Here is a 17,813-nt window from a genome sequence, read left to right as displayed (position 1 = left end):
AGGAGACCTGATTTGAACTCCAATCAGTTATATTGGTGCCGTGATCTCTGAGTATGAGGTCAAAGGGGAGTGAAATTTAACCGAGGTGGTTCGATGAACCACTCTCTTTTGATGAGTAACCTTGCTGGAGACTTGTGTTAGCTTCCTGAACTAATCCCTATGGGCTTTAGTTAAGTGGACTAACACATTATTGTGATATGCAGGAGACCTGGTTCTAACCCAGTCAGTCATAAGAGCAAGATTAAATAGGGAGTGGAAAGGCTGTGCTTAGAAGGGCTGTGACGGGGCAATGTTTACTTATGGGAGACACTTTTTTTGTGTCACTCCCTTCTAACACACCATGTGATCGTCATTGAGGGGAACCGAAGATATGTCCATATTTCAGGAATGGGGTCATAATAGTTTATTGCCAAAATGGTTCAAACAGTAGAGCCAAATTCAGAGGAATTCTTCCATTATTTGACACACTGCTCGTACGACTGTTGCCGTTAAAAGTTTCCCTAACGGAATCTACACGCGCACGAAAAACGACGAAGTTGGACATCTTTGTTATTATTTAGCTAGCAAACAAACTTTCCCGAGTAAAACCCTTATGTGGTTAAACAATCTACTTCCGGAGACAGTTTACCGTAAACACTGAGATCACAGAGATGTATTTGCTGAGATAAAGCTAAATGTATTACTCTCATTCTCAAAGACAATACCTTTTTCAAATTTCCCATGAGTTGCTTTATTTCTTTTGAACTTTAACACAAGCATGTTGATTGTGACAAAATCTTAGTTTTGCCTGATTATTTTCAACACTTTGCGTCACAAATACTGTAGGAATTTATACAATAAGTTGAACATTTTAGACAAAAATAACCAACATGAACCAATATAATAATCTGCAGTCAAACATTTAGTGTCACTTCTTTTTATAACATTTTTACAAAAGGCTCCAGAATACAAAATAACAAACGGGAGAAATACACAGGTAACAACCTTTAAGCCAGAGCAATCATACACATACAATTTACAATCAATTCAGAAAACACAATCCCAAATCACAACACAACCTATAATTTCTGTGCGTGAACTGTCTGGTGTCTTATCAGATTGCTCAGAAAGGAGAAGTTCTTCCCACACTGGGTGCAGTGGAAGAGTTTCTCACCCGTATGGACGCTCTGATGCACTTTTAAATTGCTGGAATGAGAGAACTGTTTCCCGCATTGAGCGCATCTGAAAGGTTTCTCCCCTGTGTGTACTCTCTGGTGCCGCTTCAGGCTGCACAGCTGGCTGAACTGCTTCCCACACAGGGCGCACTCGTACGGTTTCTCCCCTGTGTGAACCCTCTGGTGCATCTTGAGCTGGCACAGGTGAGGGTACTCCCTCTCACAGAAGGTGCACCTGTAGGACCTCGCCCCCTCCTCCCTAGACCCTCTGTCCTGATGAGTCCCAGTCACGTCGCCCAGGTGGGTGTCGGGGGCGCTCCCAGGGAAATCTACCCAGGTGGGGTACTGCAGCTCCTCGGTTCCCGTGGCGTATGGAGTGGCGGTGGTTGCGGGGTTCTGAAAGGTGCTGAGGCGGTTGTTGAATGCGCCGTCCAAGCCGATGGTGTAGAAGTGATTGTCAGGTGAGTTCTGTCTCGCTGCTGGCTGGACACCTGGGTGAGGATGATGAAGATGATGATAAGCGTTACTCGAATGTCCTCCGAGAAGCATGGCATCTGCTTCACTATGTCCTCCTTGATGATGCCCGTGTTCCATGATGTCACCTTGTCTCCAGGACGAGGGCGTGCCATCCCCATCGTCAACAGGAAGGGGGTCGATAACTATGACCTCCGACATGACTTCTGAATCGACCTGGGAATACTCGTGTTCACTCCTCACCATCTGAGGAAGTGGGGGAATAGGGTTCAGCTTTGTGAGAGGTGAGGGGCTTCCTGAGACTGTCTTGGCAACATAACTAGAACAAGACGGCCGATCATTCTCTGTATCACTGCCTCTTCGCTTATGGGAGTTTACAGGCAGATCGGTTGTTCTCTCGCGGTTTAGGCTGCACTGCTGTTTAGCAACAGGTCCTGGACCTGTGAGTTGGAACACCTGGCTCAGGCTCTCAGGCTCCGGGTCTGACTTGAAAACAGTGTCTGATCTGTTGACAGTCACTATGCTGTGTTTGGTTCTGAGCTGCTGAGTGAGCTCTGTTTGGTCCGTGTCTAGAGAGGTCGGTGTGTTTGGGTCTGTCATTCTGTGGCCACTATCAGTACCTGAAGAGACAACAAAAGCATGATGGTCATATGCAGTCAAATAAAACAATGAGGTTGTCAATCAGTATGTCATTTTTCATTACAGCAACCCATAAATCATTACCTGGCATCTCCCTCAGACCCTCTTCTTTCTTCCATGGCTGGAGGTCTCTCTCCCCTTCCACAGTAGATTTGGCCTGAAAAGAGGAGGGAGGAATTAAGTAGACAGACACGAGCTCTACAAAGCTCTCAAACAAATGCAGGTCTATTATAACTCAGATATTACTAGGCTATAATATTGATCTAATGGCTTGAATTAAGTTGTTAATTTACTGACTCAACTCATGGACACAGAACATCTAAAGCTTCTCAAAACATATGAAACTAAAACTGGACCTCAATAATTCACTTGTAATTTTGAAAGAAAAATGTCCTTTCCTTACAATATATTTAGGGTCAATGTGAGAATATATATTTAGAGTCAAGAAGCAACATGAAATTATTTGAAAAATATTATTTATTGAGGGAATTATTGGATTTAATGAATAAACAGCTACAGCCATTGGTGAAATTGTTACAGAAGAACAGACAGTTTTTCAGTCTCACAGTAGAATTTCAGTATCTGCTATAACTTTAGTGTGACGCACACAGTATTATTAGTAGAACACAACCATGATCAACCTTAACAGTCAATGTGAGTGATGCTGTTGGCCTTTAAAGAAGCCAAGAAAATGTAACAGTCTTTGTAGATAATGTCAATATGAACCACATTGTATTGTAGACGTATGAGACCAGGGCAAACATCCTGCAGACATACGACTACGTTAGAACCAATGACGTTTGAACTCATGCTATTTCTATAACAGCTTTTTTTCAATAGGAATCTCTTGTTCCATGTCAGTTATCAATGATGAAGCTTCTGATGTCTTTTCAGATTGCTGGTGTGGGAGAACCTGCGTCCGCAATGTGCACAACTGAAGGGCTTCTCGCCAGTGTGGACGTTTAGGTGCATTTGGAGATGGCTGGCGCCCTCAAAGCTCTTCTCACAGAAGTTGCAGGCGAACCCCCGCTTTCTAGTGTGGATGACAGCGTGCTGCTGCAAGTCACTCTCGTGGACAAACTTCTTATGGCAGCTCGGGAAACCGTACTGTCGTTCTACGGTGCCAGGTCTAACATCTGTGGCAAGATTACTCAAATGACAGGAAGTTGTGGCACTTGGTCTAAAATGGCTGACAGGAAGTGAGGTATGAGCTGGTTGTTGAACTCCTCTTCCTGGTATTTCAGAGTGTCTCTGGAGGTTTGCCAATGAGCACCAACTATCTTTGTTGGCCTCACCTGTGCCAAGATGAATGCCTGTATTTATCTCTGAGGGCCGGAAGCCAGGTGAAACCAATTGCGTTGTGTTGTCTCTCATCGAATCGTGGTGATTCATTGGTGTGTTTCTGTTAAACCCTCCCACTCCCTGCTTATTTCCAGTCCCATTGTCCTGTGGTGTAGTAGCTGTACTCACCTGACCCCACTCGAAACCTCTATCTACCTGCTGGCCACTAGATACACTGCTCATATCTGTGGCCGAGCTAGTCTGTGTTTCTGGGCCCACTGGGCCACTCCCTAGGTCCATTACTTTAGTGTGAGCAGCAGAGGAGCCATCATCAGTCACTACTACCTCTCTCCACACCTGGTTTAAAGAACCTCTTAGGAGATTGAAGTCCCCGTTCATGTCACACTTTGTGTCCAGACTCTGTCTCTCTGCTTTGGGTTCAAATCCTGTGTGTTGCTGGGGTCCCTGGTTCACATTCCCTGTTTCTGATTGGAGGAGGACGGCGTCAGATCCACTGACCTCCATAGCGGTGTTGTTGTAGTTGTTGTTGTTGCCTTTGGGGCCACTGGACTGGAAGGCGGGGTCCTCTGTGGTGGCTGCAGCCGGTTGGGTGGTTAGTTCTCTGCTGCCCTCCACTGTTCTAGCTGGGTGGCTGAACCTACAGTCCTGGTCACCTGCTTCTCCCTCCACCTTGATGATCAGCAGGTCTGGTTCCCCTTCCTCTGTCTCTGCTGACTGCTGATGGGGTTAAGTGGGAGAGATGAGTGAGTGAGAGAGCATACACTATCTACTGAATGGAGATATGGGCATGACATGGGATTTAGTGAAATTCATAGTAGTTGTCTTGTTGTTATTGTCTTATAATCTGTGGTGTAGTGGAGGGTAAACTCCACCTTCTGTATGTTACACATGCCTTTACAACCCTTTGGCACAAAAATGCATTGAAAGTATAGGGAGTGTTGCTTTAATCACTGTGTACGGCGATCATCGTTTACCATCCATATTTTTAACCACTACATCACTAGTTATAATGTGCTGGTATATATATGTCTATTCAGACATAACCTCATCCCCAGGCGGAAGGAAGTGTCTGGTGTCCGAGACTAAAACAGATATAAGTCTGTGACAGTCTAAAATCGGCTGTTAAAATTGGAACTTACCTCATCACTTGTAGCATCCATATGCTTTGATGGAGAGACATCGTCTTGGTCCACGTCTATGGGCTGTCTGTCTCTTTGAATGCTGCTGTTCCCAAAACTCCTGTTGGAAAGTCTGGCTCTGCTTTGCCAAGTAGGTCCTGGAAATAAATGGGGAGGTTAATTTGACCCCATCCATCAATGTTGTTTTACAAAGTACCAAGCAAACATATGTTCATGATGTATGTTATGTGTCTGTAGAGCTAGAAGAATCCTAGCTGTGTTGACAGTACAATGAAAGCATGATACATCCTCAAATCTTATTTTATTGGTCATGTCAAGTACACATATTTTACAGATGTTATCACAGGTGTAGCGAAATGCTTGCGTTTCTAGCTTCATCAGGGCAGTAATACCTACTGTAACAGTGAAATGCTTGTGTTTCTAGCTTCATCAGGGTAGTAATACCTACTGTAACAGTGAAATGCTTGTGTTTCTAGCTCCATCAGGGCAGTAATACCTACTGTAACACAGTGAAATGCTTATGTTTCTAGCTCCATCAGGGCAGTAATACCTACTGTAACACAGTGAAATGCTTGTGTTTCTAGCTTCATCAGGGTAGTAATACCTACTGTAACACAGTGAAATGCTTGTGTTTCTAGCACCATCAGAGCAGTAATACCTACTGTAACACAGTGAAATGCTTGTGTGTCTAGCTCCATCAGGGCAGTAATACCTACTGTAACACAGTGAAATGCTTGTGTTTCTAGCTCCATCAGGGCAGTAATACCTACTGTAACACAGTGAAATGCTTGTTTCTAGCTCCATCAGGGCAGTAATACCTACTGTAACACAGTGAAATGCTTGTGTTTCTAGCTCCATCAGGGCAGTAATACCTACTGTAACACAGTGAAATGCTTGCGTTTCTAGCTCCATCAGGGCAGTAATACCTACTGTAACACAGTGAAATGCTTGTGTTTCTAGCTCCATCAGGGCAGTAATACCTACTGTAACACAGTGAAATGCTTATGTTTCTAGCTCCATCAGGGCAGTAATACCTACTGTAACACAGTGAAATGCTTGTGTTTCTAGCTTCATCAGGGCAGTAATACCTACTGTAACACAGTGAAATGCTTGTGTTTCTAGCTCCATCAGGGCAGTAATACCTACTGTAACACAGTGAAATGCTTGTGTGTCTAGCTCCATCAGGGCAGTAATACCTACTGTAACACAGTGAAATGCTTGTGTTTCTAGCTCCATCAGAGCAGTAATACCTACTGTAACACAGTGAAATGCTTGTGTGTCTAGCTCCATCAGGGCAGTAATACCTACTGTAACACAGTGAAATGCTTGTGTTTCTAGCTCCATCAGGGCAGTAATACCTACTGTAACACAGTGAAATGCTTGTTTCTAGCTCCATCAGGGCAGTAATACCTACTGTAACACAGTGAAATGCTTGTGTTTCTAGCTCCATCAGGGTAGTAATACCTACTGTAACACAGTGAAATGCTTGCGTTTCTAGCTCCATCAGGGCAGTAATACCTACTGTAACACAGTGAAATGCTTGTGTTTCTAGCTCCATCAGGGCAGTAATACCTACTGTAACACAGTGAAATGCTTATGTTTCTAGCTCCATCAGGGCAGTAATACCTACTGTAACACAGTGAAATGCTTGTGTTTCTAGCTTCATCAGGGCAGTAATACCTACTGTAACACAGTGAAATGCTTGTGTTTCTAGCTCCATCAGGGCAGTAATACCTACTGTAACACAGTGAAATGCTTGTGTGTCTAGCTCCATCAGGGCAGTAATACCTACTGTAACACAGTGAAATGCTTGTGTTTCTAGCTCCATCAGGGCAGTAATACCTACTGTAACACAGTGAAATGCTTGTTTCTAGCTCCATCAGGGCAGTAATACCTACTGTAACACAGTGAAATGCTTGTGTTTCTAGCTCCATCAGGGCAGTAATACCTACTGTAACACAGTGAAATGCTTGCGTTTCTAGCTCCATCAGGGCAGTAATACCTACTGTAACACAGTGAAATGCTTGTGTTTCTAGCTCCATCAGGGCAGTAATACCTACTGTAACACAGCGAAATGCTTATGTTTCTAGCTCCATCAGGGTAGTAATACCTACTGTAACACAGTGAAATGCTTGTTTCTAGCTCCATCAGGGCAGTAATACCTACTGTAACACAGTGAAATGCTTGTGTGTCTAGCTCCATCAGGGCAGTAATACCTACTGTAACACAGTGAAATGCTTGTTTCTAGCTCCATCAGGGCAGTAATACCTACTGTAACACAGTGAAATGCTTGTGTGTCTAGCTCCATCAGGGCAGTAATACCTACTGTAAGACAGTGAAATGCTTGTGTTTCTAGCTCCATCAGGGCAGTAATTCCTACTGTAACACAGTGAAATGCTTGTGTGTCTAGCTCCATCAGGGCTGTAATACCTACTGTAACAGTGAAATGCTTATGTTTCTAGCTCCATCAGGGCAGTAATACCTACTGTAACACAGTGAAATGCTTGTGTTTCTAGCTTCATCAGGGCAGTAATACCTACTGTAACACAGTGAAATGCTTGTGTTTCTAGCTCCATCAGGGCAGTAATACCTACTGTAACACAGTGAAATGCTTGTGTGTCTAGCTCCATCAGGGCAGTAATACCTACTGTAACACAGTGAAATGCTTGTGTTTCTAGCTCCATCAGGGCAGTAATACCTACTGTAACACAGTGAAATGCTTGTTTCTAGCTCCATCAGGGCAGTAATACCTACTGTAACACAGTGAAATGCTTGTGTGTCTAGCTCCATCAGGGCAGTAATACCTACTGTAACACAGTGAAATGCTTGTTTCTAGCTCCATCAGGGCAGTAATACCTACTGTAACACAGTGAAATGCTTGTGTGTCTAGCTCCATCAGGGCAGTAATACCTACTGTAAGACAGTGAAATGCTTGTGTTTCTAGCTCCATCAGGGCAGTAATTCCTACTGTAACACAGTGAAATGCTTGTGTGTCTAGCTCCATCAGGGCTGTAATACCTACTGTAACAGTGAAATGCTTATGTTTCTAGCTCCATCAGGGTAGTAATACCTACTGTAACACAGTGAAATGCTTGTGTTTCTAGCTTCATCAGGGCAGTAATACCTACTGTAACACAGTGAAATGCTTGTGTTTCTAGCTCCATCAGGGCAGTAATACCTACTGTAACACAGTGAAATGCTTGTGTGTCTAGCTCCATCAGGGCAGTAATACCTACTGTAACACAGTGAAATGCTTGTGTTTCTAGCTCCATCAGGGCAGTAATACCTACTGTAACACAGTGAAATGCTTGTTTCTAGCTCCATCAGGGCAGTAATACCTACTGTAACACAGTGAAATGCTTGTGTTTCTAGCTCCATCAGGGCAGTAATACCTACTGTAACACAGTGAAATGCTTGCGTTTCTAGCTCCATCAGGGCAGTAATACCTACTGTAACACAGTGAAATGCTTGTGTTTCTAGCTCCATCAGGGCAGTAATACCTACTGTAACACAGCGAAATGCTTATGTTTCTAGCTCCATCAGGGTAGTAATACCTACTGTAACACAGTGAAATGCTTGTTTCTAGCTCCATCAGGGCAGTAATACCTACTGTAACACAGTGAAATGCTTGTGTGTCTAGCTCCATCAGGGCAGTAATACCTACTGTAACACAGTGAAATGCTTGTTTCTAGCTCCATCAGGGCAGTAATACCTACTGTAACACAGTGAAATGCTTGTGTGTCTAGCTCCATCAGGGCAGTAATACCTACTGTAAGACAGTGAAATGCTTGTGTTTCTAGCTCCATCAGGGCAGTAATTCCTACTGTAACACAGTGAAATGCTTGTGTGTCTAGCTCCATCAGGGCTGTAATACCTACTGTAACAGTGAAATGCTTGTGTTTCTAGCTCCATCAGGGCAGTAATACCTACTGTAACACAGTGAAATGCCTATGTTTCTAGCTCCATCAGGGCAGTAATACCTACTGTAACACAGTGAAATGCTTGTGTTTCTAGCTCCATCAGGGCAGTAATACCTACTGTAACACAGTGAAATGCTTGTGTTTCTAGCTCCATCAGGGCAGTAATACCTACTGTAACAGTGAAATGCTTGTGTTTCTAGCTCCATCAGGGCAGTAATACCTACTGTAACAGTGAAATGCTTGTGTTTCTAGCTCCATCAGGGCAGTAATACCTACTGTAACACAGTGAAATGCTTGTGTTTCTAGCTCCATCAGGGCAGTAATACCTACTGTAACAGTGAAATGCTTGTGTTTCTAGCTCCATCAGGGCAGTAATACCTACTGTAACAGTGAAATGCTTGTGTTTCTAGCTCCATCAGGGCAGTAATACCTACTGTAACAGTGAAATGCTTATGTTTCTAGCTCCATCAGGGTAGTAATACCTACTGTAACAGTGAAATGCTTGTGTTTCTAGCTCCATCAGGGCAGTAATACCTACTGTAACACAGTGAAATGCTTGTGTTTCTAGCTCCATCAGGGCAGTAATACCTACTGTAACAGTGAAATGCTTGTGTTTCTAGCTCCATCAGGGCAGTAATACCTACTGTAACAGTGAAATGCTTGTGTTTCTAGCTCCATCAGGGCAGTAATACCTACTGTAACAGTGAAATGCTTGTGTTTCTAGCTCCATCAGGGCAGTAATACCTACTGTAACAGTGAAATGCTTGTGTTTCTAGCTCCATCAGGGCAGTAATACCTACTGTAACAGTGAAATGCTTATGTTTCTAGCTCCATCAGGGCAGTAATACCTACTGTAACACAGTGAAATGCTTGTGTTTCTAGCTCCATCAGGGCAGTAATACCTAACAATACAAAACAATACAGACACATCCAAAAAATAAAAAGGAATTAAGAAATATCAGAACGACCAAGGTCAGAGTCCGGAATAAATCTATATGTATATGATGGTATAGACAGTATATGAGTAGAAAAGGTAGGTACAGTAGTAGTTATATAGGATGAGCCTTAACTAGAATACATTACATCCATATAAAGTGGGTAAAACAGTATGTAAACATTATTAAAGTGACCAGTGTTTAATGACTAGGGCAGCAGTCACTAAGGTGCAGGGTAGAGTATTGGGTGGTAGCCGGGCTAGTAACAATGACTAGGGGCGGCAGCGTAGCCTAGTGGTTAAAGTGACTAAGTTCAGGGCAGGGTACTGGGCGGAGGCAGTCTAGTGGGGACAGTCTGATGGCCTGGAGATAAAAGCAGTTTTTCAGTCTCTCGTTCCCTGCTTTGATGCACCTGTAAAGTCTCCACCTTCTAGATGGTAGTGAGTGAACAGGCTCAGCTGGCTGAGGTCCTTGATATTCTTCTTGGCCTTCCTGTGACACCTGTGCTGTAGATGTCCTGGCAAGGGTGCCCCCGGAAATACGTTGGGCTAACCGCACCACCCTCTAGAGAGCCCTGCGGTTGCAGACGGTGCAATAGCAGTACCAGGTGGTGATACAGTCCGGAAGGATGCTCTCAATGGTGCATCTGTAGGTTTATGAAGGTCTTTGGGGCCAAGCCAAATTTCTTCAGCCTCTTGAGGTGGATCTCAATAATTACATCTAGGCCGAACTGTATTGACAGTACATAAATCATGGCTGTATTATACTAGCTTTGAACTTTGTAAAACACAATTGATGGATGGGGTCAAATTGAAGATTCATGTTTAATTTAATTTTTTATTTATTTCACCTTTATTTAACCAGGTAGGCTAGTTGAGAACAAGTTCTCATTTGCAACTGCGACCTGGCCAAGATAAAGCTAAGCAGTTTGACACAAACAACACTGAGATACAAATGGAATTAACAAACATACAGTCAATAATACAGTAGAAAAAGTATGTATACAGTGAGTGCTAATGAGGTAGGACAAGGGAGGTAAGGCAATAAATAGACCATGGTGGCGAAGTAATTACAATATAGCAATTAGACACTGGAATGGTAGAATGTGCAGAAGATGAATGTGCAAGTAGAGATACTGGGGTGCAAAGGAGCAAGATAAATAAATAAATACAGCATGGGGATGAGGTTAGTGGATGGGCTATTTACAGATGGGCTATGTACAGGTTTAGTGATCTGTGAGCTGCTCTGACAGCTGGTGCTTAAAGCTTCAGCGATTTTTGCAGTTCGTTCCAGTCATTGGCAGCAGAGAACTGGAAGGCGGTCAAAATAAGAATTGGCTTTGGGGGGGATGACCAGTGAGACATACCTGCTGGAGCGCGTGCTACAGGTGGGTGCTGCTATGGTGACCAGTGAGCTGAGATAAGGGGGGACTTTACCTAGCAGGGTCTTGTAGATGACCTGGAGCCAGTGGGTTAGCTGACGAGTATGAAGCGAGGGCCAGCCAACGAAAGTGTACAAGTCGCAGTGGTGGGTTGTATATGGGGCTTTGGTGACAAAACGGATGGCACTGTGATAGACTGCATCCAATTTTTTGAGTAGAGTGTTGGAGGCTATTTTGTAAATGATGTAGCCGAAGTCGAGGATCGGTAGGATGGTCAGTTTTACGAGGGTATGTTTGGCAGCATGAGTGAGGGATGCTTTGTTGCGAAATAGGAAGCCGATTCTAGATTTATTTTTTGGATTGGAGATGTTTAATGTGAGACTGGAAGGAGAGTTTACAGTCTAACCAGACGCCTAGGTATTTGTAGTTGTCCACATATTCTAAGTCAGAACCGTCCAGAGTAGTGATGCTGGACGGACAGGCAGATGCGGGCAGCGATCGGTTGAACAGCATGCATTTAGTTTTACTTGCATTTAAGAGCAGTTGGAGGTCAAGGAAGGAGAGTTGTATGGCATTGAAGCTCATCTGTAGTTTAGTTAATACAGTGTCCAAGGAGGGGCCAGAAGTATACAGAATGGTGTCGTCTGTGTAGAGGTGGATCAGAGAATCACCAGCAGAATGAGTGACATCATTGATGTATACAGAGAAGAGAGTCAGCCCGAGAATTGAACCCTGCACCCCCATAGAGACTGTCAGAGGACCCGGACAACAGGCCCTCCGATTTGACACACTGAACTCTATCAGAGAAGTAGTTGGTGAACCAGACGATGCAATCATTTGAGAAACCAAGGCTGTTGTCTGCCAATAAGAATGTGGTGATTGACAGAGTCGAAAGCTTTGGCCAGGTCGATGAATACGGCTGCACAGTATTGTTTCTTATCGATTGCGGTTATAATGTCGTTTAGGACTTTGAGCGTGGCTCGGAAACCAGATTGCATAGCGGAGAAGGTGCGGTGGGATTCGAAATGGTCGGTAATCTGTAATTTAATTTAAAATACGTGCACAGTGTCAAATGCATCATCATCACCAACCTGTCGTTGCCGTCTCACGATGGTTGTGTCTGTTTAGGAGGCGTATTCCATGGAAGCGATTGTGGACGGACCCCTCTGAAGACTTTGTTCTATCTGCTCGAAATCTGGTGATCTGAAGTTCCATCAATTTCATTTTCCTCCGGAGAAATTCGTTCTCCTTGTGGCTTTGGGACATCTTCAGGTGTACAACCGCATAGCCATCGTCAACAACTTTGCAGATTTCGGCTACAGCCGCGTTGGCTAGCACCTCCATGATTGAGGCTATCTGCGCCTGGAACTCGACCACGGAACCCGACATTGTCCCCCGACGCTTTTGGTCCCTTTTCAATATGAAAACAGTCTTTGTGTTTTCTATATTATGAGTATCTAGCAAGCTATTCAAACAAATACAATAATATCAGAAACTAAACATGGATAGCTAGCTAGCTTTGTTTGTAGCTCGCTGGTGAGATGATTTTTCCTGTTCCTCATCACAGTAATGTAATCATATGCTGGACTTGAAAGTTGGACACCGCCACCTACTGTATAGGAGTGCTCCACAATAACAACAATGTTGGAGCTCCATAATAAACATGTTTTCTGGTGTAAACAATATTTCATGATTTTTCTAAAATAAAGCATTTAACTATTTCTGGTATTTCTAATAGAAATAAACGACAAACAGTTAATTGACTTGAAAGAAAAGTAAATTACAACAGTATGACAGACTAGCCTGCTATTCATATATATGAATTCCATCAACATCTTTACAGCCTATCAATCTGATAGTAAATCTAAAGTATATTGTTGACAGGCAAATGGAAATGATTTTTTAATTACTGTTCACCTATACACATTCATAAGGATGTTTAAAATATTTACTTGTCATAACTTATACATTATCAGTCCACTCTGGACCAAGCATCAAGACAGTTGAACTGAAAACACTACCACTACACAGAGAGGGTAGTGTTCAATGTGGAAACCATTCAAACGGTTCAAAACACATAGACCTAGTTTTCATATGAAAACCCCACTAGTGTGAAGCCGAGCCATTCCCCTTAAATCTAGGGCCAGGAGGTGTTCCCTGGTCTGGTCACGTGGTGAGGAAAAACTCCTGCACCTGCCTTTCATTATGTCACAGGTGGAGCAGTGTTAAGTTGTCCCTAGATGCTGATCTTGGGTCAGTTTTAGTTGTTTTTTCCACTAATGGTTAACGTTTTCCATGTCTTTGGGGAACCTGTTGGAGAGTAATCCTTTGGGATGAAAAGTGTCCTCTCCTGACACTCAAAACACAGAGCGAGGGAGAACTGTAGGGTTGAGGTCCAAGTTGCCAGATTTCAATGGACAACTCGCACCTTGAACCTCAACCCTAAAGTTTTCCCTTACTCTGTAACTCAGTTTTTTGTCTTGTCACTCCAGCCTCGGGAAACCCTACACACTGTCGTGTGTGAAAAGGTCGGACATTTCTGAGATACTGGACCTGGCATCAACGATGGTGTGCCTGACATCAACGATCATACCACGCTCAAAGTCGCTTAGTTCACTCCTTTTGCCCATTCTAACGTTTAATTGAACAGTAACATTGCCTCGATGCCTGTCTGCCTGCTTTGCCTGATTCACTGTCTGTAGGAGCATTCAATTTTCTTGATCGGGGTGGTGTACCTAATAAACTGGGCGGTGAGTGTATATTTAGGGTCAATATATATTTAGGGTCAATCTATATAGGGCCAATCTATATAGGATCAATCTATACTGAACAAAAATATAAACGCAACAATCAACAATTTCATATGAGTAAATCAGTCAATTAAGATACTTAAATTAGGCCCTAATCTATGGATTTCACATGACTGGGAACACAGACATGCATCTGTTGTTCAGATACCTTAAAAAAATAAGGTAAAGGCGTGGATCAGAAAACCCTTCAGTATCTGGTCTGACCACCATGTGCCTCATGCAGCGCGACACATATCCTTTGCATAGAGTAGATTAGGCTGTTGATTGTAGCCTGTGGAATGTTGTCCCACTCTGCTTCAATGGCGGTGTTGCTGGATATTGGCGGGAACTGGAACACACTGTTGATCCCGAGCATCCCAAACTTGCTGAATGGGTGACATGGTGAGTATGCACTATGCAGGCCATGGAAGAACATTTTTAGCTTCCAATAATTGTGTACAGTTACTTGCAACATGGGGCCGTGCTTTATGCTAAAACATGAGTTGATGGGTGGCGGATGAATGGCACTACAATGGGCCTTAGGATCTCGTCACGGTATCTCTGTGCATTGAAATAGTCATCGTTAAAATGCAATTGTGTTCGTTGTCTGTAGCTTATGCCTGCCCACAACATAACCCCACCGCCACCTGTACGGCCGACCGGTCCAATATCTGTCCGGACGACCGGTCCAATACCTGTCTGGCCGACCGGTCCAATAACTGTCTGGCCGACCGGTCCAATACCTGTCTGGCCGACCGGTCCAATATCTGTCTGGCCGACTGGTCCTATATCTAAATAAAGTGTGCGCCTGTTTCACAAATCTCTGCTCTCCTGCACCTGACTTCTCTACCAGTACGCACACATCTGACAGAAAGTCATCAACGTAAGCATTTAGTCTTTTTTTCACCAAACTTTCAACCTAAATCCAATGACATGGTGACTTTTTTTGGTTGATTTCATGTTAATTAACTGAACCAAATGTTAATCAAAACTAGAAGTCAGTCAGGGCCCAGTGGGATGTTAGTCTGTCAGCCCTATCTACTTTGACATCACCCTCTCTCCTTCCCAACTTTCTCCCCTCCTCTGGCTCTCTCGCTCTATTCCTGACACAGGCCTGATGAGCTGGACAGATAGGACCAGTCGGCTGGCCAGATAGGACCAGTCGGCCAGATAGGACCAGTCGGCCGGACAGCCAGATAGGACCAGCCGGCTGGCCAGATAGGACCAGTCGGCCGGACGGCCAGAGAGTAACAGATGGGTCCGGTTTATGTCGTGCCAATTCACTCTCTGGATGACACACAAACACAATCCATGTCTCAATTGTCTCAATGCTAAAAAACAACTTATTTAGCCTGCCTCCTCCCCTTCATCTACACTGATTGAAGTGGATTTAACAGGTGACATCAATAGGCGTATTTAGGGTCAAGAAGCACCATGGAATTCTTTGAAAAATATTATTTATTGATGGAATTATTGGATTTAATGAATAAACAGCAACAGCCATTGGTCAAATTGTTACAGAAGAACATAACTTTTTCAGTCTCACAGTAGAATTTCAGTATCTGCTATAACTTTAGTGTGACGCACACAGTATTATTAGAAGAACACAACCATGATCAACCTTAACAGTCAATGTGAGTGATGCTGTTGGCCTTAAAGAAGCCAAGAAAACGTAACAGTCTTTGTAGATAATGTAAATATGAACCACGTTGTATTGTAGACGTATGAGACCAGGGCAAACATCCTGCAGACATACGACTATGTTAGAACCAATGACATTTGAACTCATGATATTGCTATAACAGTTTTTTTCAATAGTGTTAGGTTGTAATTCTCAGAGTAAACAACTCAACAGACACTATGAAAGCTGAACCAAGTTTATTCTCCCAGAGGATCAATACAGCTGCATTCAGACAAAACATGTTTCCACCAACAAGTTTATATACTCCAGTTTAGATGCACTCCTCCTTGTCTCCAACCCTGACATCTGTTAAGGTTCGACAGGAATACGAAGTGATGACCTCAGCCCCCTTGATGCCTAATGCAAAGCTCTCTCCCCTTATCAATGCCTGCCACATGTGATCGCTTCCCTGCCCAACTCACGGCTGTCATGGTGCCTGGTACCAGACTGTGTCTCTTCTCCTCCCAGAGGACCCCTCCCATAGGATCCCTGATGGCTAACAATAACATATCCTGACATAATGTAAACGTTATACATTACCCTCTCCCCCTCTGTGACATATCCTGACATAATGTAACTGTTATACATTACCCTCTCCCCCTCTGTGATATGAATAAGTATATTTCATATTCTCAGAACCCAACAATAGGAATCTCTTGCTTCTGTGTCAGTTTTCAATGATGAAGCTTCTGATGTCTATTCAGATTGCTGGATTGGGAGAACCTGCGCCCACACTGTGCACAACTGAAGGGCTTCTCCCCAGTGTGGACGTTCTGGTGCACTTGGAGCTTGCTGGGGGACACAAAGCTCTTCTCACACAAGGTGCAGGCGAACACCCGCTTTCTGTTGTGGATGACGACGTGCTGCCGCAAGTCACTCTCGTGAACAAACTTCTTATGGCAGCTCGGGCAACCGTACGGCCGTTCTATGGTGCCAGGTCTAATGTGATTAGCAAGATTACTTGAGTGAGAGGAAGTTGTGGCGCTTGGTCTAAAATGGCCAACAGGAAATGAGGTATGAGCTGGTTGTTGAGCTCCTCTTCCTGGTATTTCAGAGTGTCTATGGAGGCTTGCCAATGAGCGCAAACTAGCTTTATTGGCCTCACCTGTATTTCCTGCGTCAAGACGGGTGCTTGTATTTATCTCTGTGGGACGGAATCCGGGTGAAACCAACTGCATAGTGTTGTCTCTCATTGATTTGTGGTGTACAGGGTGAATCGATGGTGCGTTTCTGTTAAACACTCCCACTCCCTGCTTATTTCCAGACCCATTGACCTGTGGTGTAGTAGATGTACCCACCTGACCCCACTCAAAATCTCTATCTACCTGCTGCCCACTGGATACAGAGTCAATCACTATCACATGTTCTGATGAGGAATGGTATGACTTGGGGGAAAAGCCAAGGACGACGTCAGATCCACTGACCTCCATAGCGGTGTTGTAGTTGTTGTTGCCTCTGGGGCCACTGAGCTGGAAGGCGGAGTCCTCTGTGGTGGCTGCTGCCGGTTGGGTGGTTAGTTCTCTGCTGCCCTCCACTGTTCTAGCTGGGTGGCTGATCCTAGAGTCCTGGTCATCTGCTTCTCCCTCCACCTTGATGATCAGCAGGTCTGGTTGACCTTCCTCTGTCTGCTGGGGTTAAGTGAGAGAGATGAGTGAGTGAAACAGAGCATATGCTTTCTACATGCCTAAACATCAGACTGTTACCATGGTTACCCCGTGGATATTCAGTCTCCTCATCAATCTACACACAATACCCCATAATAACAAAGCAAAAGCAGGTTCTTCAGACATTTTGCAACAAAAAAAAAGAACTGATATCACATTCACATAAGTATTCAGACCCTTTACTCAGTACTTTGTTGAAGCACCTTTACCAGCAATCACAGCATTGAGTCTTCTTGGGTATGATGCTACAAGCTTGGCACACCTGTATTTGGGGAGTTTCTTCCATTCTTCTCTGCAGATCCGCTTATGTGGGTTCAAGTCTGGGCTCTGACTGTGCCACTCAAGGACATTCAGAGACTTGTCCCGAAGACACTCCTGTGTTGTCTTGGCTGTGTGCTTAGGGTAGTTGTCCTGTTGGAAGGTGAACCTTCGCCCCAGTCTGTGGTCCTGAGCGCTCTGGGGCAGGTTTTCATCAAGGATCTATCTGTACTTTGCTCCGTTCATCTTTCCCTCAATCCTGACTAGTCTCCCCAGTGCCGCTGAAAAACATCCCCACAGCATGATGCTGCCACCACTATGTTTCATCGTAGGGATGGTGCCAGGTTTCCTCCAGACGTGACGCTTGGCATAAAGTCCATAGAGTTCAATCTTGGTTTCATCAGACCAGAGAATATTGGTTATTGTGTTCTGAGAGTCCTTTAGGTGCCTTTTGGCAAACTCCAAGCAGGCTGTCAT

The 17,813-nt window shown here is 44.1% G+C and overlaps 1 protein-coding gene across 5 annotated transcripts in view; it reads right to left on the bottom strand.

The window, feature by feature from the left end:
- Positions 1–705: 705 nt before the first annotated feature.
- Positions 706–17,813, bottom strand: part of LOC110534746 (uncharacterized) — a 38,143-nt gene continuing 21,035 nt past the window's right edge. For 2 of the 5 annotated variants that reach the window (XM_090187875.1, XM_090187873.1), the window contains exon 4: positions 15,177–17,042. In XM_090187875.1, the coding sequence (XP_090044001.1) occupies positions 16,089–17,042 (954 nt within the window). In that variant the 3' untranslated portion in view covers positions 15,177–16,088. Of the gene's footprint in view, positions 2,249–2,351; positions 2,425–4,067; positions 4,287–4,708; positions 4,846–12,035; positions 12,535–15,176; positions 17,043–17,813 lie in introns of those variants that run through there. The other 3 variants (XM_090187871.1, XM_090187876.1, XM_090187872.1) reach the window with 3 other exon arrangements.

Source organism: Oncorhynchus mykiss, chromosome 10 (assembly GCF_057628025.1).
Source record: "Oncorhynchus mykiss isolate SJ-2025 chromosome 10, ASM5762802v1, whole genome shotgun sequence".
NCBI lineage: Eukaryota > Metazoa > Chordata > Actinopteri > Salmoniformes > Salmonidae > Oncorhynchus > Oncorhynchus mykiss.
Note: the sequence above shows the minus strand (reverse complement) of the source record. Positions and strands in the feature narration are given on the sequence as shown.